The 27,019-nt window shown below is 36.3% G+C and overlaps 1 protein-coding gene and 1 long non-coding RNA gene across 2 annotated transcripts; one reads left to right on the forward strand and one right to left on the reverse strand.

Annotated features, from left to right (window-relative positions):
- The first annotated feature begins 4,531 nt into the window (after nucleotides 1-4,531).
- Nucleotides 4,532-23,499, forward strand: LOC149572303 (villin-2-like). The gene is made up of 23 exons (XM_089813511.1): nucleotides 4,532-4,623; nucleotides 14,554-14,676; nucleotides 15,036-15,135; nucleotides 15,372-15,440; nucleotides 15,549-15,785; nucleotides 16,068-16,245; nucleotides 16,375-16,507; nucleotides 16,858-17,017; nucleotides 17,113-17,263; nucleotides 18,478-18,578; nucleotides 18,710-18,868; nucleotides 19,116-19,184; nucleotides 19,302-19,370; nucleotides 19,591-19,728; nucleotides 20,384-20,512; nucleotides 20,794-20,941; nucleotides 21,211-21,221; nucleotides 21,358-21,498; nucleotides 21,744-21,869; nucleotides 22,148-22,213; nucleotides 22,298-22,604; nucleotides 22,763-23,001; nucleotides 23,125-23,499. The coding sequence occupies exons 2-23, from the start codon at nucleotides 14,627-14,629 to the stop codon at nucleotides 23,236-23,238; spliced, it is 2,895 nt and encodes a 964-aa protein (XP_089669637.1). The 5' UTR covers nucleotides 4,532-4,623; nucleotides 14,554-14,626; the 3' UTR covers nucleotides 23,239-23,499.
- Nucleotides 6,028-25,363, reverse strand: LOC149572304 (uncharacterized). Its single transcript, XR_016359908.1, has 2 exons — nucleotides 25,141-25,363; nucleotides 6,028-6,395 (listed from the first exon to the last, which is right to left on the reverse strand). It is a non-coding gene; the product is annotated as an uncharacterized LOC149572304 (long non-coding RNA).
- Nucleotides 25,364-27,019: the final 1,656 nt, after the last annotated feature.

Below are 27,019 nucleotides of genomic sequence, written 5' to 3' on the forward strand. Positions count from 1 at the left end.
TGCTAAGATAGGTATGATGCTACTGAGAAGTGTATCTGCACCTACAGTGGAGAAGTTTTGGTATATATGAAGTTGTGATGGGCACATTAAGAATTCCTTCGCATGAAGTTTATGAGGATTAGACTAGCAGTTCATCCTATGCACAATTCACCACTACTACTAATGAGTACATTAACATAATTGCTAAGGGTTGGTTTCTCAAACCAGAAAGAGGTGGTTCCCATCTCCCACACCCCCTAACCAAAGAACACATGATTCTAGAGATTAAGGATATCATAACCTTGTTGAACAGAGTAAAAGGGAACCCACATGTGTTCCATTGGGAGAATTGGATGTACTTTTTCATCCAAACCATTTTGAGCAAAAATAAATTCATCGATTAGGTTGATATTATAGAAGTAAGATTATAGGAAGAGCTTTCCCAAGTGTCTAAAACCTCTAGCTTTTATATGTCATCATATTTGTTGTATATTTTGGCTTGCGATGGAGAATGGAAAGGCCTTCCTCATCAGGTGTGGAACCAAAACATGCCCATCTATGAGTACTACCCCTTGTTGCAAAAGTACAAAAACCCAAAAGGTTTCAAAAGGGTTCAAGATACCTTTCTTTCCAAATAGTGTTTGAGCTACAAGGGAGGGAGAATAGGAGGTTGTCTAGGGAAACAGCTCTTCTAGTCAACATCTTTGGTTGTTTCTTCACCCAGTTTCCAAAATTCACATTTTTGAGGATAGGGTGTATGAAGGAAAACCTTTAAGGCTGCCTTGGCATTGCCTAGACCGTTATGTATTTATTGAAGTATGTAAATAGTTGGCGGAAGTGGAGAAAATTTTTACAACTTGGAAAGGCTCTAGCTACACCTTTCTTGTAGAGGTCGAACATTACCAGTGCAAATCTCTCCAGGATGCCCTAAATCTGAAGGTTGAAATTAAGACTATGAACCCCTCATTCTACTCCCCACATCCAAGTTTTGATAGCCAAGATTTTTCCTTGAAATATTTCGAGATGCGTTCGTCTTTCTCTCATATTCCTTAGAAGATTTTTGGGTAGATTACCAAGATAACTATGAGGTTAGAAAAAGATGGTGGTCGAGGCTTACCATAAAACAAGTCAAAGATTTTAGTCTTCAAATCGACATCTCTAGAGTTATTGAAGAGACAAATGAGGAAGTGGTTGAGCCTATCCTCTATCTATGGTTGATTAGTCAACACAACAAGAAGAAGGTTTACAAACCAGAACCTTACCTATTATAGCAAGAACTAAACAATTGCTTGCAAATAAAAGATGGCCAATGCCAATCATCTCTAATGTTCAAAAAGCCTCTACTAGCTCTAGTTCACCTCATCCTATTTGTGATACTAATGAAGTTGTCCCCTCTCCCACTGCAGATTTTCAAAAGCAGAGAATTGAACATGAACTAACTATTCAAAGTTCAGTTCAATGCTCTCCCTTAATCAAGTGGACTCGCTCGCATAGTAGGAAGAAGTTGAGTCAACAGAGCTCTACTAAAGAAACTCATACAAAGCCAATTGAGATAGCCTAAGGGAAGGATCTGTGGCAAAGAGCTCAAGTGGTGAAATGGATAAGGGAAGTAAGTAGGTTGTAGAAGGAGAAAATACCCTAAGTTTAATGGCGATTTGTGCATCCCCTACTTTTCAAAGTCCTCCCCCCAAGGACAGTGTTTTTGTCCCTAATTGGTTCAACTGTCAGTAAGCAAGTAGAGAAGTATAGTTCCTGCAACCCTCCTAGTGGAGGATATGGTGAGTAAGTTCCTTGGAAAGACTCCTAAGGCAAACCAAAAATTGAAACTATGTTAGATGTTGATGTGAAAACAAGGCACTAGGTAGTCAATGTTATGAAGCCTGTAGCTGACAAAAGCTTAGATGATGTGCCACCATAGGATTATATAGTTGAGAAAACTATCCTCAGCCCTGCATCTAGAGTTGTAGACATGAAGATATGGATCGTTGGTTATACAAGGATTTCTCAGCGTATTTGGAAAGATCAAAGGGATAAGCAAGAGCTTAAGCAATCCCTACATAGGATGGCAAAGTATATACATGAACTTCAAAATCTGGATACAGAAGCCTTGCCAAGTGCAATATATGTTATAGACATTACTTCTCCACTTAATAAAAGCTTCATTGAACAGGTCAAAAGAGACAGGTCAATTGCCCACGCTTATGATGAATGGTTGAATGTGGTGGATACCAATGCAAGGGTAGAAAAATTGATGATCGCTCTAGAGTCAGAGATGAATGCCTAAGAGTCTAAGAAGGTAAAATGGGATGAATATATCATCAATATTTCTGAAGTCCAAGAATATGGGGTGGATAAGTTCTTAGTTGAAAAACCTGGAGTAAATGTTAATGTAGATTTCTCGATCATAGCTTGAGCCAATCTGGAATGGAGGAGCACCATAATTGAACAAGGCTTAGAAGAGTGTGTTGAATTGCAAAAGGAGATGAATTGTTTGAAGGAAATTCTAACTGGTGACATCAAGAGCATTGATGTCAAAATTATGGAGAACATAGACCAAGAGGGGAAAACCTCCAAAGAAGTAGAATCGGCTTTCTTTTCGAAGATAGAGGCATTGAAGCAAGCAAAAGCGGTCTATGTTAAGGACCTAACCATAGTTGCCAAGGTCGGTTCAATGATGATCATCTGCATTGACCATTTGGAAGCACAAGATAAGAGGTTGGAACATGTCATTCAAATCATAATGATGTGGAATTTGTACCTTGAACAACTTGGAGTCCCTCAATAAAATGAATTGACAACTTTCTGGCAATACACAAAGCTTGGAAAGAAGCCAGTGATGGTCTCTCTATGACTAGGGAATTGAATGATGATGTCAGCAACATGGCTGGCAATTAGTTAGTGATCTAGGGGCCACGAGCGATAGTTGTTTTATTTTTCTTAGGCCAGTATGTTTGTAAAACTCTTTTTATTTGACAGTTGATAACTCCTTGAGGAGCTAGTTTTAAAAATTGATTCGGAAGCCCCACGTGGCTATTTATTTTGTTTTGTTAGATCTTTGAAGGGGACTCTCTAAACATGGAATAGATGTAGTTATTTTGATATAGTTGATAAACATCTTTTTGGTGATTTATGATAGTGAAGTAATGATGAATAGTGATTAATCGTGTGGTTATTCCCTTGTCATCTCTCATATGATCGTATGGTTATTTGGTTGGATTGTGTTTCGAGTGAAATTTTGTCTTACTGTGATGATGTATTTTTCCATTGATTTGTTGAAATAATGTGTACATTCATTTTGGTTGTTCAATAAGTTTGATCAAAAATTTGAGAAGCTCATTAATGTATGTCATGTGGCATAGATTGTGAAGCTATTATCTTTTAGATTTGCAACATTCTTTTATGTTTATGGGTGAATATTTTAATTGTCTTCGTGTTCTTTCGAGTTAAAAGAGCAAGTAATTCAATTCATTTGTAATAAAGGTTATAATGATTAATCTTTTAAGAAGGGAGTTGTGCCTTTGAACACAGAGTTTTTTTTTTTTTATAACATTGAAAAACTCATTTGTGGTGAATTAGTTTTTCTTGTTATTAAAGATACTAACTAACAAGCAGGAAAAATTGTTCACTAACAAATTTTACTAAAGTTACAAACATTTAAAAACAAGAAAACTTATAATACTCTAAATAATATTAACCAGTAAAATTATGCCTTTGTTATCACCTTCAGTATAACCTATCACAAATTAATAACTAAAGTTATTATAATTTAAATATTGTTTACACTAAGTTATGTGTTAAAAGGTCACCATAGATTGAGAGATATTACCAAACCAATTTTACTTGAATTCTTCAAACCATGTAACCCAATGTCCATATTTACGAAATTTGATTATAAATGAAAAAATGATACGATGCTTTAGCCAAATTAAATTATTTAAATAATTTCTCAATTATTATTCAAACAAAAATCCTTTCACCAATGAAATGAAACAACCCATCCCACAACTCATCAAAAGCACTTATACAATCATTACATAAAATGAACCTCATACATCTAGGCTCACACCTCATAAATCTAAACATACACCTCATATATCTATAAAATAATACATTTCTTCATAAATGTGTCTAGATTTATTCAATGTGTTTTATATGACTACATAGCCGTTTCCCAACCCATCTGGCCAATGTAGCAAAAACCATTGAAACTATAGATGAACCCTTACACATCCAAATACACATGGACACATTCAACTTTTGGTAGAAGTTAAGAGTCTCTTATAGGCAATACTACGCACAACACCCCAATAATCTATAGCATAGACCGTCCCAACTTATGACCAGAAAATAATTGTCCATTGTGCCGACTAAATAAGATATGAAATAGAGAGTGGTCCTTGGGTATCACACTTAAGTGGACGGCTTCTTTTTTTCTTTACCGACTTTTGCTTTATTATCAACTCTTATTTTATTACACAAAAGAAGAAAGAAAATATATTCCCTGCGTAAGAAGTAGACTAAAGGGAATAACAAGCTTCTTTGCACTTGTGTTTCGCATTTCTGTTATCAGCAATATAGTGGATTGCAGATTGCTCTTCTCATACCAATCTCATCAAATACAACAGTATCCTTCACCTTCAGAAGGTAATCTTATATATTCACAGCTTCTGTTTTTCCTTTATAATTTCTGGCTTCATGTAGCATCACGATCGGTCTCTGTTAGTGTAATTTAATTGGATGTGCCAATGCATTGAAAGTGTTCTTCGTAGAGTTTTTCGTGCTTTGACCTGTGTTTATCGCAAGGATGATTGAAGAATCTGTGTTATAGAGATTAGTTTGGGTTTCTGCTCAAGTTTTTGTGCAAAGCAATTGTTGTATTACAGCAGTTTATAAACTGAAGATATGAGTACGGGTACACAATAAGGATGGGAACCGTTTTGAATGCTAAAAGATTACTATTAAGATAACAAGGAAGATCCTAATGAGAAGAGCCCTTCAACTATTCAACAGAGACATCTATAATTCATCGGCCAATCGAGATCCTCACACTCATCTAGAATAGATTAGAGGCACTTTTCAATTGGTAAACCAGTAACCAACATAACCATTAGATCATACCTGAGCAAGAGCAAAGATGATCGAGCAAATTGGCATGGGGTATAGGAGTTCCTAAATAGGAGCAAAACCTATGTTTCATTTGTAAATAGTCCCTTGGAGATGTTTGTAAGCTATCTGACATTTGAACATAGTCATTAGGAGGTCTGATTAAGCTATTGTACATTTAAATTTATTGATCAAGAGATGGGACTGATATTACAGGGTTGGGTGCCCCTCTTTCCTACTCTCAAATTCTGTGATGCAATTTTGTTGCGGGGGTAACCAGAGTTTCCTGGTGACTTCAAAGTTATTGTGGTATGAGTTCAAAATTGAAGATTATGACTATTATACGACTGTAAGTCACTTCTTGCTAACCATGACAATCATTGTATACTCGGTAGATAGCCTGAAGACATGGTGTTCTTCAAAAGTCAGAATCAAAACCTTGCAAAGTTGGGCTGCCATCGGAATTGATCGATATCTTGATTGGATTATACTCCTTGAAAATTAATGACTTGTGTACAATTTTAATTCTTTTACAGTTTAAGTAGATATTTATGAGTACTTCTACTATACAACTCTTCAGAACAAGAAGAAGACTCTGCAAAAGTAATTTGAGCTTGAAGATTTATTTCCTATAAACCTGAGATAAGTTGAACGTCCTCCTTTTCTGTTGTCAAGTACTCACGTTGAGAGAATTTAAGAATAGCAACTAGTATCTCTTTCCAAGAACTACTCAACTGAAAAGATCATCAAACGACGTAGACTAATAAATAAGATATCATGCTACTGATGATGGTCTCCCATGGCATGGTGGCTAGTGAAGATGCAAGACATAAATAGTCTACAATTGAATCTCAGCACAATCATATCCTCCCACATTAATGTGGGTCGATCCATGTGAACCTCTCATTTTCCAAAAATTATTTTCTCTTCCCTACAGTGAAATAATGAAGTCAAGCACGTAAAATATATAGAATTGCCAGCTAGTTTTATGTTTGCTTAGTTATACTGCTATTTTAATCCATAGCGTACACTAAAAGAGTCTACATTCTCATATTCAGAGCATCTGAGAAAAACGCTCCGTACAGACATGGGAAATGCTGAAGAAAATAAACAGATAAAAAACCACCTATATCTTTGGTAACAGATTGCAAACAGTACTGTTACACAAATAAGTTTTCCGCAAAGCTTGATCACATACTGTACAATATCCTAACGAAATGAAACGGCTATTGTAGAATTCATTTCTGCCATCTATGTAGCACTTCATCAGTAATAACAAGTTATGTTCCCCTGCACTATAAAAGCTGCATTCCCTGTTTCAAACAAGCAAAAGTATGCATTAGCTAGATGTATATGGCATGCAGGTCTTGGAAAGATAGAAAATTGATGAAAAACTTCATGATTAAAAATGAAGGCAAAAATCCTTTGTGTGTAGACACGATTCCAAGTAAAAAAAACAGACTTATCTGTGTTGCAATATTTTACAACGTTTTATGTTTTATTGCACACTAGCCTTTTAAACATATCTAATATTTTATAATATTCTCAAAACATAAATTTGCCAATTGACCCATGATGGTAAATTTGTTATTCATGGGAGAGCAATCGGTACCAGAAGTAGCAGCAACACAGTCACCTGGATGTTGGATATTTTCCAGGAGAATATAAGTCATGTTAATTGGCTCTCGCATCATTTACCTTTTCTCAAGCTAAACTTTAATGGATTTTCAGAGAACCTGTTCAAGGGAACATATTGTGACGTATGTAGTAATCTTCTGAAACACACTCATATTTCGTTAGTTAAATTTCAAATAAGGTTTGGTATTCAATCTCATTGAAGAAAGTGATAATTGCTATTGATGTCTTTCTGTTTATAACTACACTCTTTTAACCTTCTTGATATACCATAACAAACCTCAAGCTGTAACATGTTTCCTCGGTTTACGAACCTCATGACCTTCAATGGTTGTGTACTGCTCCCACAGTTACCAAACCAAGCCTAAATAGTTGCATATCAACTTATGTTGTAAGGCCTTTAACTAAATTATTGTTTTTTGACAATTTGCTTCTGGATTTGATTGTGTTTGCTATTTTTTTTTTTAGCATCAACGTTTCGGATCACACTCTGTGGTCCATCATCAGGATGAGAGAATGCAAGAATGAAAAAATGTGAGCTGATCCAGCTAGTGCAGGGGTTAATAAAGGGAGAAGGTAGGTAAAAAGTGAGGTGGACAGAAAAAAAACTTGAGGGTAGGACCCACGGGAGAGAGAAAGAAGAAGAAGCATTGAAAACAAGGAGTACAAAAATGACAAAACCCCAAAGGAAAAAAGAGATAAAATTAAAAGAACTTAATTGAGAGTAAACGAAGGAGTCTCCCAAGTAATGAATTAGAGAAAATAATTAGTAAAAAACAAAGAAATCTAGAGGCAAAAGCAAGTAAAAAAGAAAAAGAAAAGCGTTAAAAGGACAGGAGATATAATAAATATATGTATGCGTATATGAAAATGTAAATATAAATACTATAAAAGGAAATTAATACTAAATACTGGTACAAATATGACCTAATAATAACGATATAAATAAAGAATAAATAAGACAACTATTGAGGTAAAAAATGAATAAATAAATTTAAACAAATAAAAATCAGTGAGGAGGAAAAGACGAGAAAAAGCGAACAAAGGAAGAAGAAAAGGGGGACCAAGACTAGAAAGTACAAGAAGGGGGAGGCTGAGGCGGAGAACAAAAAGGGGGGGGGGGGGGGGGGGTTTAGAGCCACGACATAAAGGAAAGCATACACAAGAGGCAAAGGAGCGAGCACGACCAGGGAAGAAGAGAGGAGGAAGGACATAAAGGGGGGGGGGGGGGGGGGTTTAGAGCCACGACATAAAGGAAAGCATACACAAGAGGCAAAGGAGCGAGCACGACCAGGGAAGAAGAGAGGAGGAAGGACAGGGAGGGGGGATGCTCAAGGGCAGTGATGACTATCCAGCGAACTTAATAATGGTTGCCAAGACTGGCTCAAGGACCATCCATCCTCTCGATTGAGATTAAGGGGATGGTGGTGAATTTCAATGGCTTCCATTAACTTCCTCTTGAAGTAGTTATCTTCCTTGACAAGGATTTGGGTGCTCTCGAGACAAATGTGGTGTTTGGTTGCAGATGAGTGCTTTGCTAGAGCAGATTTTTGGACTCTTTCATGTTTGATGTCTGCACCATGCTCCCTAATTCTAGTCTGGAAAGAGCGACCTGTTTCTCCTATGTAGGCTACACCACAAGAGCAAACAATCTTGTAGACTCCTGAGTTTAGAAGAGCATCCTTGGAGTCCTTAAGAGGGGGAACATAGTTACGGATCCTGGACAGGGGTTTGAAGGTAACCCTGAGGCCCTTTTTGGACAAGATTTTGGCAATCTTTTGGGATATACCATCAACGAAAGGAAGGGCCGCACTCAAGGGAGGAGGAGACAAAAGAGGTTTGTGGTTGGCACTGGCGAGAAGGAAAGATTTGGCTTGGTTAAGCGCCTTAGAAATTTGCTTATGAGAGTAACCATTAAGTTTGAAGACACGGCGGAGATGGGTCAGCTCCTGGTTCAAGTTGTCATCATCGCAAATTCTAAGGGCTCTAAGAGAAAGGGTCTTGAGGATGCCAACCTTTTGGCTGGGGTGATGGTGAGATGAAGAGTGGAGGTATAAATCAGTGTGCGTGGCCTTGCGATACACACAACGACCGAGGGTTCCATCTGCCTTCTTGATGAGAAGAACATCAAGGAACGGTAACTGGTTGTTTGACTCAAGGTCCATCGTGAAGGAGATGTTGGTGGATAAGTTGTTGATGTGCTGGTGGAACTCCACTAGCTTGTCTTGACCATGTGGCCAACACACATTTGTGTCATCCACATATCGCTTCCACCATTTGGGTTTAAGGGGGTAAGAGTGGAGGGCCACCTCTTCAAAATGCTCCATATAAAGGTTGGCGATGACTGGGGACAGGGGAGAGCCCATAGCCACCCCGTCTACTTGCTCATAGAAGATGCCTTGGAAGGAAAAGAAAGTGGACCTCAAACATAAATCCACTAAGGAAGCGATTTCCTCACCCATCTTCTCCTTGATGATGTCGATAGAGTCCGGAATGGGCACCTTGGTGAAGAGAGAAACCACATCAAAACTCACCAAGATGTCATTTTTCTCCAACTTGACGTCCTTGGAAAATTGGACGAAGTGGCTAGAATCCTTGACAAAGGTGTTAGAATTTCCCACCAATGGGGAGATGAGCTTGGCAAGATGAGATGCCAACTCATAGGTTGGCGACCCAATGGTGTCAACAATGGGTCGAAGCGGGATGCCATCTTTATGAATTTTCGGAACCCCATAGATGCGAGGAGTTACTTCTTTAGATGGCCACAATTTTTTCTTAGTGGTCTCATCAAAGGAGGATTTGGATATGGCGGCCTTGACAAGCTTGAGAATCTTCAAACACGGGTTACGAGGAAGGATTCTGTAGCTATTCGAGTCAGAGAGCAAAACCTCCATCTTGGTGACATAATCATGTCTGTTCATGATGACAGTGGCATTACCTTTGTCAGCCTTGGTAATGACAATATCGTTGTTGGCAACTAAATGCTTGAAGGCACACAACTCAGCTTTGGGGAAGTTGAGTCTGGGCAGTTTGGCACGCCTGAGGGCAACAGCACAGTCCTGTCTGACCTCATCCGCCAAATCAGAGGAGAGGGAGCGAATAGCTTGCTCGATCTCAACCAAAAATTTAATGTGAGGAATAGATCGAGGAGCACAGGCAAAGTTGAGACCACGTTTCAAAAAATTAAAGGAAAGACGATCAATAATGGCATGAGATAAGTTAACCACAAGTTTATTTTCCCAATCGAGCACTGTGTGGTGGGAAAGAGAAGGGAAACCGGACTGGTCACTAATAGGGTTAGCACTAAGGTTCAAGGGATGAACCACATGATTGGCGGCAGCTGGGAGAGCATTAGAGCCACTAGGAAGATGGAGAGACTCCCACTCCGACGTCGCCATAGTGGGGGATGAAGGAGCAGAATCCAAGATGTCCCAGGAGGGAGCTTGCACGTTGGACCCCCGCTCACTCTTATTAGTGGTGACAGGAAATGCAATTAAAGAGTGAGGGGCACGATGGGAAGCATCAACAACCGCATTAGAGAGCGGAACACCAACAGTCCGACCAAGAACGCTGGACGAAGGGGTAGAAACAGAGTTAATCAAGCAAGAGGCCTGCACGCTGGACGATGGCTCATTGATATTCAGGGTGACAAGACTAGCATTTAACGCATGAGGGGCTCGATGGGCTGCACCAACTACAGAGTTTAAGAGAGAAGAACAAAAAGACTTACAATGCACGTCATGAGAGTTAAGAGTGTAGGTAGACGTACCTGCATCACCCAAGATGGAGCCGTTAGGGAGCATGGTGCAGACATCAAACATGAAAGAGTCCAAAAATCTGCTCTAGCAGAGCACTCATCTGCAACCAAACACCACATTTGTCTCGAGAGCACCCAAATCCTTGTCAAGGAAGATAACTACTTCAAGAGGAAGTTAATGGAAGCCATTGAAATTCACCACCATCCCCTTAATCTCAATCGAGAGGATGGATGGTCCTTGAGCTAGTCTTGGCAACCATTATTAAGTTTGCTGGATAGTCATCATTGCCCTTGAGCATCCCCCCTCCCTGTCCTTCCTCCTCTCTTCTTCCCTGGTCGTGCTCGCTCCTTTGCCTCTTGTGTATGCTTTCCTTTATGTCGTGGCTCTAAACCCCCCCCCCCCCCTCCTTTTTGTTCTCCGCCTCAGCCTCCCCCTTCTTGTACTTTCTAGTCTTGGTCCCCCTTTTCTTCTTCCTTTGTTCGCTTTTTCTCGTCTTTTTCTCCTCACTGATTTTTATTTGTTTAAATTTATTTATTTATTTATTCATTTTTTACCTCAATAGTTGTCTTATTTATTCTTTATTTATATCGTTATTATTAGGCCATATTTGTACCAGTATTTAGTATTAATTTCCTTTTATAGTATTTATATTTACATTTTCATATACGCATACATATATTTATTATATCTCCTGTCCTTTTAACGCTTTTCTTTTTCTTTTTTACTTGCTTTTGCCTCTAGATTGCTTTGTTTTTTACTAATTATTTTCTCTAATTCATTACTTGGGAGACTCCTTCGTTTACTCTCAATTAAGTTCTTTTAATTTTATCTCTTTTTTCCTTTGGGGTTTTGTCATTTTTGTACTCCTTGTTTTCAATGCTTCTTCTTCTTTCTCTCTCCCGTGGGTCCTACCCTCAAGTTTTTTTTTTTCTATCCACCTCACTTTTTACCTACCTTCTCCCTTTATTAACCCCTGCACTAGCTGGATCAGCTCACATTTTTTCATTCTTGCATTCTCTCATCCTGATGATGGACCACAGAGTGTGATCCGAAACGTTGATGCTAAAAAAAAATAAATAAATAAATAAATAAATAAATAAATAGCAAACACAATCAAATCCAGAAGCAAATTGTCAAAAAGGTCTAATGGATTGTGGAAACCTATTCAGATAAATTATTGTTTCAAAATTTTCGTTAGTGGCATTTAATAAAATTTGTTACTTGTTTCAAGTTTCAACACTTCTGTGTGAGTTAAGATTAGTCATACTGACCCGTAGGCAATATACATTTTGCCTATACCCTTCTATACTTCCCTAATATCTCTAGCAATACTCGTATCTTTCAATTAAAAAATTTTCCAAGCCTCGAAGAAGATCAGAAAACCATTCCCACATGCTGTTATGTATAGGAGTGCACCTATGACCATACTCTTTTGCAAGTCCCGGTTCTAACCGCATAATCTTTGTCCATTTCTTTTGCACGCAAATCTTTACCAGAGCTAGACTGTTCTTTCTTATTTTTTAATGCTTACCCTCGCCTGCACATGCTGTTGTCACCAAATGAACATTTAATTTTACACCTCTTATCTCTTTTGAATAAGTAATAGGCATATCGTAAAGCATCCTAAGTCTACCGACACAAATTGTCCCTCAAATCTTCTCGTATCTTGTACCACAGTTTATCAAGAAAAAGCTTTCCAAAAAACTCTATCCTGTACCATTGGCCTTGCCACTAGAAACATATTTTCATTAAGATGCTTATCCTTTCGAAGATCCATAGGTTACGATGATTTCACAAGCGATGACGAACATATTATCTTGTCCGTATGCCCAATGTCTCCTAGGAACATATATGGCATATACAACTTCACAATTTTATAGATCATTTTGCCCCATTTAAACTCAACCTGTTTTAAATGGTATTTATTATAGAACCAATCACTCAAAATTAAGTTCCTCTATTTATGACTTCTTTACAAATCTATGTGAGCAAAACTAGATACTTACTATTTCCTCACTAGTTCTTGGAGGAAATTTCTCGCCCTAAATTATGAATTAGAAAGTTCATCCTTTCTCATTATTGTGCAGATTGTAAGATGATTTACATTTTAGAAAGTAAACATATGTGCAGTCTTAATAGGAGATTTCAACAATCTGCTACAAGATACCTGAATATTATATTGCAATTTTCCAGCCACGTTGTCAAGTTAAACAGTTAGTTGCTATATTGCAGTAACGTGATTTGGAAATAGTGCTCGTCACTCTACGGAACAATAAGAAAATTTATAAAATAAAGTGCACAATAAAGTCGATAATGGCCATCTTCGATGCTGAAATTTATTTAAAGTATCCATCTTCGATTTTTCTACAAGTTATAATTTTTAGATCAATCTTGCAATAATACTGTTGCACCATTCCTACAACTGAAATCGTTTACAGTTAGTTGCTATATTGCAGTAATGTGATTTGGAAATAATGCTCGTAACTGTACAGGACAATAAGTATATTTATAAAATAAAGTGCACAATAAAGATTGATAATGGCCATCTTCGGTGCACAAATTTATTTGAAGTATCCATCTTGGATTTTTCTACGAGTTATAATTTTTAGATCAATCTTGCAATAATTCTGTTGTGCCATTCCTACAACTGAAATCATTTATGTCCAGGTAATTATGTTTAAATTATAGGTTTGGTCTTTCAAACAGTGGATTTGAAAATATGTCACGCAATGATCAGTTGCATATTATATGCCAGCCACAGTATCATTTGAACATGCCATTGCTATTTTGCAAGAAGTGGAAAAGATAATCATATCTAACGAAGTGTGTAAAGATTCAGAATGAACATTTCAGTGCTGAAAAGTTGCTTGTCGTATCCAGCTTGGAAATTTGAAATATCACTTGGCCCCATTCATACTTGTGAATATATATAGACACACATGTATGTGTAACATACTAGATGTATATAAATATATACACATACGCACACATATACACATAATTGCTGAAATCTATGACAAGAATATTACTCTTAATCCGAAGTACCTTCACCATTTGGTGATGGCCTTTGTCATGTTGCTCAGTTATGATTACCTGGGTTTGAGGAAATCCATATGTAAATATTGTGTGCTCTTGGTTAATAGTTTCGCTGTCAATCTTCTAAAGCTTGAAGGAGAAATCTTGATTTCAGTGAGTTAAAAGGAAGCCGAACTTGTAATGGCTTTTAACACCGAAACGTTGTATGCAATGACCAATACAATACACCCCCTGACCTTCTTTACTTGGACCCTCATGGATACAAACATGACCCAGATATGTTTAAGGTCCATATCTGTTTCAAGCACAAAATGGATACAGAGAATTCACATTTGTGTACTGTGAGTTATCTGGTACCACAAGACTAAGAGAGATGGATTTATTTGGACATTGGTATATAAAAGGCAACAATTTATACCGACATGCTACATCCATCCAAATCACCCCCAAAGTCCTTTCTCTATCACAAATTTTGCAGGCATTGTATTATCACTTCTAGCCTATGCATAACCACATCCAGTAGTAGCTATCCTCCATTTCAGAGGTTACCCCAACTATCTCTCCATTCAGTAGTTGGCTCACTTGTAGAACTATTTCCTTTGCAAATATGAACTTCATAGCACATTATTGAAATGTATAAATTAAAATATTATATCTCATGACTCTATAATCTGCTCATAAGGAACTACAAATTTTTGGGTTGCGAATATTAATTTAACTTAGCCACGGATATATCCTGCATAAAATGTCAGGGACCTTTTCCCATGCATCATAAGTTTGTGACCTATTGTTTATATAAATTGATGACTGTTTATTCAAATCTCCATCTCAATAAAGAAAATCCCTCTGTACTGGACTACCTGAATTCCTTTCATTTGTCATCATATTTTCCCTTAAGTATAATTTCTCTCTCATAAGCATAACACATATAATGATGCCATGCAAGATGTTTTCTCAGAAGTAGCTGACTATTAAATTTTCAGAACTTTATGGGGTGCAAATGATTAAAATTACTGAAGATGTGCAATTTCTTTTGGAACAGAAAGTCAAAGCTGTGTCAAGGAAGCCAATTTGGATCTCAAGTGAAACAGAACATTAAAAAATCTGCAATCACCATGTCTATGAAGAATGTTGATCCCGCATTTCAAGGAGCTGGTCAGAAAGTGTATCCTCCAAAACACTTGATCAATGTGTACATTTTACCTTCTTGTGACAGGTGTACATAAAAAATGCTCATATGATACGATTGTATAGTGCATGCATTTGAAGATGCATTGTTGTTATATAGTTTTAAAAAACGCTTCAAGACACCGTAGAATTTGCATATATGTTTCAGGACACCATAGCTTGCAATAATACTTCATTTTCATTGTTGTAAACTAGCAGAAACTAGCCACTGTTAATATATAAGGTAGATTTTTACCATTTACAGATACATTACATGTCATGTCTGGGGATTTCTGGCAATTTGAGAAGTACTAAAGATTATTTCTTCTCTACTTTTACCTTAACTTTTATTCTCAGTGGCATGGATATATGGAAAATTGAAGATTTACATCCAGTTGCAATACCAAAATCAGAGTATGGTAAATTTTACTCCAAAGACTCTTACATAGTTTTGCGGGTAAGCTTGATTTTCTCAGCGCGATATTGATTATTGTCTTTAATCATTTTCCCCTCTTATATCATGAGAAGAAGAATGCAGCCCCTTAATTCCAATCAACAAGAGTTTTGCGTACAATATATTTTAATCCTGTAAACTGCTCAATATAGAGTCTTGCATTGCGTCATTGAAATACTTAATTATATTTATGAATGCTGGATAAGTTCAATAATTTCTCTTGGTATATTCTCTTGCAGACAGGGGCATCAACAAGTGGGAATCGTTATTATGACATATTCTTTTGGATTGGGAAAGACAGTAGCCAGGTAAGTTCAGAAAAAGTGGATTACTTAAGGCTATAGAGTTGGGTACAATTTCTTATGTATTTCTTATTAAATGATTTGTTTTTATGAAGTGACTCTTAATGATCACAGGATGAAGCCAACACAGCTGGCAAAAAAGCAATTGAACTTGATGCAGCTCTGGGTGGACGAACAGTGCAATATAGGGAACTAGATGGCTATGAGAGCGATAAATTTTTGTCATTGTTCAAGCCATGCTTTATACCCTTAGAAGGATCTATGCTTTCTGGAGATAATGGGATAAACACAGGAAAATATGAACCAAGTCTATATATATGTAAAGGCAGGCGTGTTGTACGAGTGAAGCAGGTAAATATGATGTAGCTTAGACAGCCAGTCACATTTTCTTTCTATTCAGAATCCACATATTGAATGAAAGATTCAAAGATACAGAAAGGAATTTCTATTCAAATCACACAATATCTTTTCTTAGGCTCAAAGAACTGACTTGAAGTATTTTTTTAACTCTTCTTTAATAAGATATTCAGCATAGAACACAAATGCTGGTCAGACTTCAGTGTCTGATTAGAAAGAAATCTTCCACTCTGCCATCTGGGAATTACAATATGGATCCTGGTTTTGGCAATACAGGTCCCATTTGCTCGTTCTTCACTGAACCATGACGATGTTTTTGTTCTTGACACGGAATCAAAGATCTATCAATTCAATGGAGCAACATCAAACATTCAAGAACGTGCTAAGGCCTTGGATGTCGTACAGTACATTAAACATAAAAATCATGAAGGGCAGTGTCAAATCGCAGTGATTGGTTCGTTCTTAAATACTCACTTTTCTTTGATTAGTCACTTTAAAGTAAGATTTTAATTTTAATTTTGATATGCTTTATGATGTCAATGAATCCATTTACTGACAACATGTTTTGAGTTTTGATCAATAGAGGATGGAAAGCTTGTAGCAGAAGCTGCCTCTGGTGAGTTCTGGGCTTTGTTTGGGGGATTTGCTCCAATTGGTAAGAAGAGTAACACTGAAGACAGTATACAGTTAGAGACATCATCCGGAAAACTTTACCTGTGAGTTCTTATTTTTCTGACAAATATGCCCGTCTCCTGAGCTCCTTGTTTTTCCTTACATCACATGTCCAAGAATTTAGATGGCTTCTAAGTTTTCCCGTGGTAATGTGCCTTGTACATCAAAAAGGATTGAGGCCCATCTTGATGCAATTCTAGATTGCACAATCAATCGCTTAAAAAGAAAATTTTTAATTATAATGTATCTGAGATTGGTATGCTTAATAAAATAACAAAAAGATTGTGATACAGAAACTGCTAATAACTAGGTCACTTTAATGAATTATGTTATTGTTTCAGGTAATTGAATTAAACAACTGAATAATTGTTTTATTTGGCTTTCTGCGAATTAGTATTATGGATGGACAGCTGCAGGCCATGGATGGGCCCTTGTCGAAGTTGGTCTTGGAATCAAATAAATGTTATGTACTTGATTGTGGATCTGAGATCTATATATGGGTTGGTCGTGTAACTCAATTGGAAGATAGAAAAGCTGCAAGCTTAGCTGCAGAGGTAAGAACATGATTTAGTATCAAAACGAATGTAAGTTTTAAGTAAATAAACAAAAAAAATTGAAGATTTCTGATCTTAGACATTACCTTTTTCAGGAATTTGTTTCAACCCAGAAAAGGGCCAAGCAGACACATTTGGTACGAGTCATTCAAGGATTTGAAACACTAGATTTTAAAGCTAATTTTGAGTCCTGGCCAATGGGTAGTGGAACTTCTGGCTCCGAGGATGGGAAAGGAAAAGTTGCATGTGAGTGATGTATCTATTTAAGCCTTGACTTATTTGTAATAGAAAAATGCTAAATGATACTCTAGAACTGAATAATATGTCTTCAATTGCACTTCAGATTTTTTATCCCTAATTGAAATGCTAATAATTTGCATAATTATTATGGACTATCAGTTGCAGTTCCTTTACATGTTTCTGTAATATCCAGTTTTTCCCAGCCTAACCTAACAACTTTCATATCATTGAATAGAGTTACTTTTGCATAATATGAGCATGAGAAAGCAGTGATAACAGCTATTTTACATGTTCATTAGAAAGAGATTAACAGTTGTAAAAGATTAACTGAATTATCTTAACTAAAATTGAAACAGCATTCAACAAACAAATGCTATATATATATATATATATATGCCATCATAACTAACCATTACTACTAAGTTCAACTAATCAATACTGAAAAGAATATTTCCAACTGCCACATGGTAATTTCATAATCAACTGAACTTGAATAACATGTAAAGAATAGTACCGTTAATCATGAAGGCTTAAGAATGCAGATCTTGACCATGTCTTGTGCAAGTCCTGGCATCTGGTGCAGAAAAGAAGCATTGTCAAGGGCTTAACCTCCCACTTGTGGACCCTTAAGTATCCCCACACAATCTCAACTGAGAAATGCCCTCCCTACCCGGGATTAGGCATGGGACACCCTTGTTCTGCCACGAAGCATCCTAGGGTTAGAGTGTCGGTGTTGCTTCATATACGCCATATGTATGTGAAGCAACACCATATAATTTTCAACATGATGAGTCTAGAATCTTGCATGAAGCTGAGATATCACCAATATTTCAGCGAGATTTTGAACTATGATTCCAAGTTCCCATGAAATTATAACAAATAACCAACACTTCCATTTCACATAAAACCATAACGATCAACTCAGCTTTGCCTGAAGTCTCAACGGCTACAAGGAATATTTTATAATTAAGCAAAAATAAGGATGCAACAGTTTCATTCAAATCATTTAAAATCCTACCTCTCGATCATATTGAAAAATGTCCTCTTTGTTTGTGAAATCTCATTTTTCATGTCACACATAGTTTACAATTTCTATGTTTTCAAGGACTAATGCTTTAGGATCAATAATTTGTATTTTTTGCCTTGCTCAAAAAGCGAGAAGTGATTAGTATAGATTAAGGTGCCTATTATTTTAAGGACTAACTGTTTAATATCAATAGCTTTACTTAAAAAGCAAGAAGTCGGTGCTAAAGGTGTCTCAAAGGCAGCTCCAGGGAAAGACGAAAGTCCGCCTTTGCTTGAGGGAGGAGGAAAGCTAGAGGTCTGACTTTGGCAGTCCTCATAAAACAATTTACTAGATGTTTCGGATATTCTGGTTGTCAATGTATTGATATACTTTCCGTCAAAGCTAACCAATTGGCTAAGAGAGAACACCTCATTGTGATATCCTAGGTATGGTGGGTCAACAACAATGTTAAGACTCTTGTTCCAAAAGAGGATGTTGGAAAATTTTATAGTGAAGGCTGCTATATCATTTTGTATACTTACCACAGAGAAGATCGTAAAGAGGACTATTTTCTTTGCTCATGGCTTGGGCAACAAAGTACAGAGGTATGAGAACACAATTTCTTATTATACTTATGTGTCGTGATTAAAACTTGGATGATAAATATGCCTATCAACCTTGCATTATGTAGATGTTGAAACTTGAAATCTTTTTTGCTTCCGGTTGCGACGAAATTTCACCTTCAAGGAATGTCCTGAAACAGAATGTTTGTTTTCAGTATTTTTATTTCACTTGAATAGTATAATTGTATTTTCAGAGGTGTTGATGCTCCCATTTTTTCAATTGGTTTAGGAGGATAAAAGAAAAGCTGTTCAACTAACAAATTCAATCGCTAACTCTTTGAAAGGAAGACCAGTACAGGTGCATGGTTGTGGATGTAATGACCTACAGGATTTTAACTCATATTTCTTATAATGCAACACTCAAAGCAATTACTGTACACAATGAACTAACATTAAATGGTTGCTGTTGTTGTAGGGTCTAATTGTTCAAGGAAAAGAACCAGCCCAGTTTATTACTCTCTTTCCAAACATGGTCATCCTGAATGTGTGTATTGAAAATATTTGTAAAGCATAATATCTTCTTTAAGTCTAATTTTTAAAATCGCATTTAGCTTTTCTGGTTTGATTATTCTGGTAATTTTCAACAAAATAAGTGGGCACCTGATTTGTAAAATTTGGAATCAATTGCTGATGTATGTTTTTATGGAGAAAAACAAACCCTTTCATATTTGCAGTGACATAACTGTATCTCCTTTATTCTCTAGGGCCAAATAAACTTCGGAAGCAAAGAGGACAATCTAGAGAATGGTATGACAGATGAGACAAGTAGCGGGGATTATGTAATGCTTCTTCAACTTCGTGGTACAGAACCCCACAACAGTAAAGCAATTCAAGTTAATCCGGTAAATGTCATTGTCCTATTTTTACTTATCAGTTATTCTTGCCATGTAATGTTTATATAATTATATGCGGGTAAATATACAATTTATCTGCCTACAATAAAGGCAGATCCCAGAATCAAATGCTTAACTTTGTGTATATCAAGGACTTTTCTTTCTGTGCACTTATGAATCGATGTATGTAGAATAAAATAAAAAGGATGGCAGGCCACCTATTCTGTTCAACTAAATATTCAGAACCAAAAATTAGGACATGATTTAACTGAGGACCTTTGAAGTATTTAAATGCGTTTTTTGTAACCATAAACAGTCTTCAACAAATTTTCACATTTGGCTACCAAGAAGATGAAGCCTGGGATATAGTTATTATTTCCTGTGGTCATGGGCAGGCAGAAAGTTACACCTAGGAAACATGTCATAACAACCTCTTTTTGCAAATGAGCTTGAAGTATTCTGAATACTTCTATTGATAATAAAGTTATAAACGTATCTCAGTACAAAACTGTTGATTACATAACAACATACTCTACAAACTACAAAGAGCATGAATGTGAAGCCAGATTCATGTAAATAGAAGATAAGCTTGAGAACCAAAAACACCTTTTGGTAGGCGGGAATCAAGTCTATTCTCACTAATGTTTTTATTTGATACATACAGGTGGCAACCTCTTTGGATTCCACATGTTGCTTCTTGCTACAGACTGGAACATCATTTTTCACTTGGCATGGTAACTCTACAACGATTGAGCAGCAAAGATCAGCAACCAGACTCCCAGAGTTCTTAAAAGTGAGTATTATGATAAGATGGCAATGCTCAGATGCTAATCCTAGTTTCCTTATCAGTGACTTTCTAAATAAAATCATGTTGTTATTGGCTTTTCTAAATTGAACTGCAAAGAAAAATTGTTAACATATGAGCCACTATTTTTTTAATTCGTGGACTCAAATAATTAATAAATTACACATTGAGTAATAAATGGAGAAAGCTTTAGGACATGCCATATGATAGTGCTTGAACTTTCAATGTTTTAAGCTTATAAAGATACTTGACAACCATTTTATTTTCAGCCCGGTACTAGTTCAAAAGCTGTAAAGGAAGGAACAGAACCAGCAGCCTTTTGGAATGCACTCGGTGGAAGGCAGAGTTATGTAAGTCAGAAGGGATGCCAAGAAACCAGTGGAGATCCTCATTTATATGCTTGTGAATTTGACAAGGGTACGTTTTCTAATTGCTTGGACTGTCACATTTTGAGGCTTCTCAGGATCAATTTTCTTTCTCCTTAATTACTTGTCTCATTTAATTAATTGAAAAGACTGATTATTAATTTATTTTTCCTGCACTAATTGGGTACCAGTTGTAACTTTGCTTCAAACACAATCTTCAGAAGAAACTGCCAAACTGGCACTAGGAAAACTAATTTCCCGTGTTTGAGGTATGCCTAGAAAAACTAATTTACGTGTTTGTGGTATGCTTGAAAATTGCAGGCACATTGAAGGTGGTTGACATACTGCAGCACTAGTATATTTCATAATGATAAGGCCTAGCTTATTTCACCTTTTTTCTGTCAAATAGTCTGCTGAGTTCTCATACCAAGATTGTATTACCTTGTAATTTTGTATTATTTGTAGCAGCTTGTAGAAGTCTTCAACTTCAGTCAAGATGACCTACTAACAGAGGATATCATGGTACTGGATACACATAGTGAAGTTTTTATCTGGATCGGTCAGCATGTACAGGCCAAATTAAAGCAACAAGGTTTTGAGATTGGCCAGGTAGAAGAAAAACAAATATAATAATTTGTTTGCATCAATTTTCAAAATATTATTATATGAATGAGCTTGTTGTAACTAGAAAGAATGTTTATAGTTTGAAGATCATTATCTATGGAAACCAGTACTCCTACCAACTTGTGCCTTCATGTAATGCATGCATGTGCTTGAAAAAAATGTGACCACGATATCTCCATGGCATCATTACCATATCATAGTTTCTAACTGAAATGGTACAAATTTAGCAGAAATACATGGAGCGTGCAGCCTTATATGAAGGGTTATCTCAAGATACTCCACTTTACAAAGTAACTGAAGGAAATGAACCATATTTCTTTACTCGGTATTTTGCATGGGATGCTTCCAAGGCTGTGGTATGTTTTCTATTACGTCAAAATTTATCCAACATGTTCTATTGTATCGAATGCAGATCTAGGAGGATACATGTCAAAAGTTCGATATGATAAGATTAATTATCTTCCTGGCAATCAACTTTCTTCTAATAAAGTACTGAAAACTTGATTAATTGTCAATTTGTTACACTGCAAACAGTGATCCATAAACTGTCACATGTTTTCACATAACTTATATTTGGCTGGTTTGAATGCTGAGAATTATGTGATTGTTTGGGTGAGCATTTTTACCATTGCAGATCCAGGGAAATTCATTTGAAAAAAAGCTTTCAATTCTTCAAGGAAAGCCTGCACAAACTGTTGAGGTCAGAACCATAAATATATATCTTATTCTCAAATGCTGCATTTCATGATGTACTGAAACAAATTCATGTCAAATATTTGTACAGAAATTACAAAACCGATTTTCTGATCTCACTCCTGGATCCAATGGAAGTGGGGACCAGATTTCACATAATTCAAATGGTGTTAGAAAAGGTGTTGCAACACAAAAATCAGCTGCACTGGCTGCTCTGACTGCTGCTTTTACATCAACTAATACAGAGAAAAGTAAAGTGACTAAAGCATCTTTCAAGCCACAAATATCAACCGCTAATGGAGCATCACCTATGACCTTAAGTGTTCAAATAGAGAGCAATTCACCTGCAAATCCAACTGCCGAAGTTGCAGATGAAAAAATTTCCCTGACAGTTTCAGGTTGGTGGACAGATCCATACTTTTCCTGTGAATATTTTATGTTCATTGCTATAGGGCCTAAGGCTAAAACGAATAAATTTAAATTCTTAGACTATGTTCACGAAAAGGATTTTAATTTCTAGCCAACTGTTCTATTCTGTACAACTCTAAAAATTCAGAGAAGGCTGAAACAAGCATTACAGAGGATGTTGAAAGTAAGCTGACTGAGAGTGAAGGATCATCCACAGAAAATGGTACAAAATTGAAAAGGTCTCTTGCAGATGGTGATGGAAAAGAAATATCAAAGGATGCTGGAACCAAGCCTGAAGACGATGTATTTTCAAGCACATACAGCTATGAACGGTTGAAAACCAAGTCTACAAATCCAGTACCAGGAGTCAATCCCAGAAAAAGAGAGGCAAATACCTAGACCTTTACTTTGACTTTCAGTATGGTTTCTTTCGTTTCAGTGTTTATGCTGATTAATGCTAAAGCAAAGAGGGTGTACATATTCACTGATAGTGATAATCCTTGTTTGCAGTCATATTTAACGCCTGAGGAGTTTCAGAAGATATTTAAGATGGACCAGAAAACATTCTATGAGCAGCCCAAGTGGAAGCAACAAAGGCAAAAGAAGGCTGTTGATCTTTTTTAAATGGCAGAATCAATACTCTTAGAAATTATTTTATCCTTACTGAAAATCTTACTTATCTTCTATCTTCAGAGGCACATGAGTTTTGTAGGGCTTTCTAGGATGTGGTTTGAAGTGTTGATTCTGGTGATATAACTGCCAATAATGAGATTTATTGCATTGCCCCATATTCTTTGAATTATATTGTACAACATTCTGAATAGCCTAAAGCATAAAGAGAAAGGGCAGTTATTTCATGCTATATATTTTAATTCTTTTTTACCAGTAGTTAGCTTTCGTGCCTATTAATGAAGGCTCCAAAATGACCAGCAGAAAAAGTGGCTATTTACATTGTTGATTATTGTTTGAATGAAAAGCAAAATTGTTACGCCCATTTAAAATAAATTCATGCATCCTAGGCTGTAATATGTGTGGCAACCATTATAAGATAAAATGGAATTTAACACATAAAATGCTCCGCGAGATGTAATTTAGAAGAACTGCTATTTACTCATTTCGATTTATTATCTTCCTTGCAATAGATTCGTTATCACTTATCCTCTAATTAAGCTTGACATATTCTGATGCCTAGTTCACAAGAATATGCATTGTATTTTTTCAGCTTAATAGACTCAATCACATAGTCACGACGAAATTTTGGTTCAGTAATCAGACTGGGTTCTCTCTTAAATGGTTGATGCAAGTTTCTGTTCAGAAATCTAGAGGAATGAGTTTTATCAAACTCCACAGAAGCAGGCATTTACATTTATCCCTGTCATTGGGCAGTGTTCACTTCATTGCCACGCTAGTAACAATAGCAGCAAATATATTTTATAAATCTCAATTGTTATGATAATCGCTAGCTGGTCCAGACAGCAATTCAATTCTCTGACCGCTAGCACAGTTCCTGAGGGTGTCCATTTGTTCCTCTGGTTGCTGACATGATTCCTGAGGCCAGTTTAATAGAAAATAAACTGTATTTCTTTCAATCTACCTATAACATACTTTTGTTTTTTGATTTTCCATCAAAATCTCATTTTTAGTATCAAACTTGCAGATTTGAATCTTGCCAAAGTAACCAAACGTCAGATTGATTAGGGTGCACTATAGGGTTCATTTTTTAGCAAACACCTATTCCATTTCATTAAATTAAATCCTAATTACTCCTTTGTGACCTCTTGACATCCACAAATTTTGAAGAGTTCGAGCTAGGTTAAGCATGATAATATAATGAAAAATAGCATGTACCGTGATTTTGAGCTGTGTCAGATGGAAAAGTAGCAATTTTTTCTTTGTTTGCCACTATATTTCTTGTTTTCTAAAAGACAATTTCAGGAATTTTCAAATGTTTTCCGATTTCCTATTTTTCTCCCAAATATATCCCACTTAATTGAAAAAAAAAAAAATTCATGATTTGGAGTCAATCCTAAGAAGATTTAAACTACAATGACTGTAACTGATTCTTAGTCCACGGGATGTGCCCCACATCTCCTGGTAACGATATTCCAATGTAACATAGATGTACCCTATTCATTAACTCCTTATCCTTATTCTTAACCCACAAGCCCTATCTCAAAAAAGTGATAGCTTCCACACAAATGTAGCTCAAGTCGAGAGGCAACTGTGTAATAAAACAATTGCATTTTTCCCTGTCATAATTGTCTCTAGCAACACTCTTCCAGATAACTCTTCATTGTCTCATTTGGTTCACCTTTTTGTTGGCATGGTAAACACGCTTCCCTAAAAACTGTGTAATAGCTGCAAAGTGACTCCTCTTAGAACCTCTCATGTTTTAACCCTCGTGAAAGCGATTGACAGGATGCTGAGCGGCATGTTTTGCAGAAGCCATATGTGACTAGTATGCTACATTATATTAGGCTTCGAGATTCGAGAATACTGGATTGATTACATGAAAACAGAACTTACCGTTCTGTGAGGCTTTTCTCCTTTGCGCAGCACGAATTTTCCTCGCGAAAACAAGTCCTTTACAACTTCTTCACTTCGTGCGCTGTCACTTCTTACCTACGTTTTCATAGACGACATCTCGCAAAAATCTGAGAGTTTCACAGGGTTCTTCGCTGGAAGACTTGCCTTGTTATGACATTTTAAAAATAATTAATTAATTGTTTTAAAAGACGGCTATTTTTTCATTTTTTCCTAAAACTTTAAAATTATAGATTTTGTAGCATCAATAACCACATTGTAGAGAGGTTCCACTAGAATAGTCTAAATTAATGAGAGTCGGAGGACTAAATGATAGGGTTTAAGTGGACTACTGCTTTTTTGAAGTTCTTTTTTCTTTAAATTTGTGAGATAGTGAGATAATAAAATTATATATTTTCCATATATATAAAATAAAGAATTATTAAATTTAGAAAAAAATATTAATTTGTTTTTCTTAATGAAATTGGTCAAGTTGAGTTTAAGAGCAAAAGAAAAAACTTTACTAGGTACCATCATAGTATTGGGTGACTCATGTTAAATACTAAAACTATCAAGTGCAAGTTGCATAGTAAGAGCAACAATGAGAGGTGCCTAATAAAATGTTATGAATAGTAACAAGTAGGCTATTATCTTGTGAGTGTAATTTTGCACAAAAAAAGAACTATACAAGGATGGAAACTTAAAGCCTTATTGGAAAAGGCAACTAACATAGCATCAAAGTTGAATGATTATAACAAAACATATTTACCATGAGACTAATTCGGTGACTAAGGACCTTGCCAACTCGACTATTAATGAGACTGACCAAATGGAGATTATGTCAAATTATTAATACAAGTCACAACTTGTTAGCATTGTAATAATCACTCATAAGCATTCAATGTTTAAGTTTTAATTTAAGGATGAGATCATGAAGGAACATTCACTCTCATTAATAAGTATGCATGCAAGATAATTTCAAAATAGGGTGTATTCTATGTTTCATGGTGCATCGAGTGTAATTTCAAGAATGAAAAGTACAGACACTCTAGTTTGACACATCTACTTTAAAGGCAAATAGTTTTTCTCAACCAAATTATGGATAAGAGACTCAAATGTGTGTTCAAAACCCATGTTGATCTCAAATTGGTTTTTAGTAATGAGTGTCTACACACTTAAGTCATTTACTTAGTTCATGTTGAACAAGTAGTACATGTCGAGCACAACATGTATATAATAGTGCATGTCAAGTCACTCATGTGCCGAGTCACTCAAGTGCTGAGCAAACTGTATGTCGAGAGCTTTAGGAGCCGAGTAAGTAGAGCATGCTAAGTGATACAGATGCCGAGTCATAGTATAGAGACCAATATATGTCGAGCATCAGAGACTTTAGATGTCGAGTAAGATAGTTTTGTCATAGTTGTTTGTAATGGCACAAACAACTATGTAAACCATTTTTGAGCTGACTTAAAGATTAAATTATGATATTTTGGAGATAAGGATGAATCTTATGTTGGATTCTCAATGCATTACATGCAGCCAATTAGGTAAAGGGAAGGTTTAAGCGGCAAAATGGATGAATCACAGTCATTGATTCATACCTAACCCTAAATCACCTAAGTCTTCTTAAGGAGGACAAACCCTAAACTTTCTAAAGTGTATGAAGGAGCAAAGAGAGAAGTTTGCATGTGAAAAGCAGAGCATTCATGGTGGCTAAGGAGTTATGATCTGAGATTACATTACAGAATCAGTTAAAGGAGAATAGAGGAAAGGAAAAGTATACAGTAGCGAGACATCTGATCAAGAAGGATCAAGAGTACATCAGTATAGAGGTGACATTTCATCAAGCAAAAAAGTGCTAATCGGGATTAATGTTGAGTCA

This window comes from Cupressus sempervirens, chromosome 2 (genome assembly GCF_028749045.1).
Source record: "Cupressus sempervirens isolate cs-2001-9-10 chromosome 2, ASM2874904v1, whole genome shotgun sequence".
Lineage (NCBI taxonomy): Eukaryota > Viridiplantae > Streptophyta > Pinopsida > Cupressales > Cupressaceae > Cupressus > Cupressus sempervirens.

Bases quoted from the DNA above. Each gene is read 5' to 3' on its own strand.
- LOC149572303 (XM_089813511.1), top strand. From the start codon at position 14,627: ATGTCTATGAAGAATGTTGATCCCGCATTTCAAGGAGCTGGTCAGAAA. The intron at 18,869-19,115 runs GTATGAGAACAC...CAATTGGTTTAG, and splicing joins TTGGGCAACAAAGTACAGAG to GAGGATAAAAGAAAAGCTGT. The intron at 21,870-22,147 runs GTATGTTTTCTA...TTACCATTGCAG, and splicing joins GGGATGCTTCCAAGGCTGTG to ATCCAGGGAAATTCATTTGA.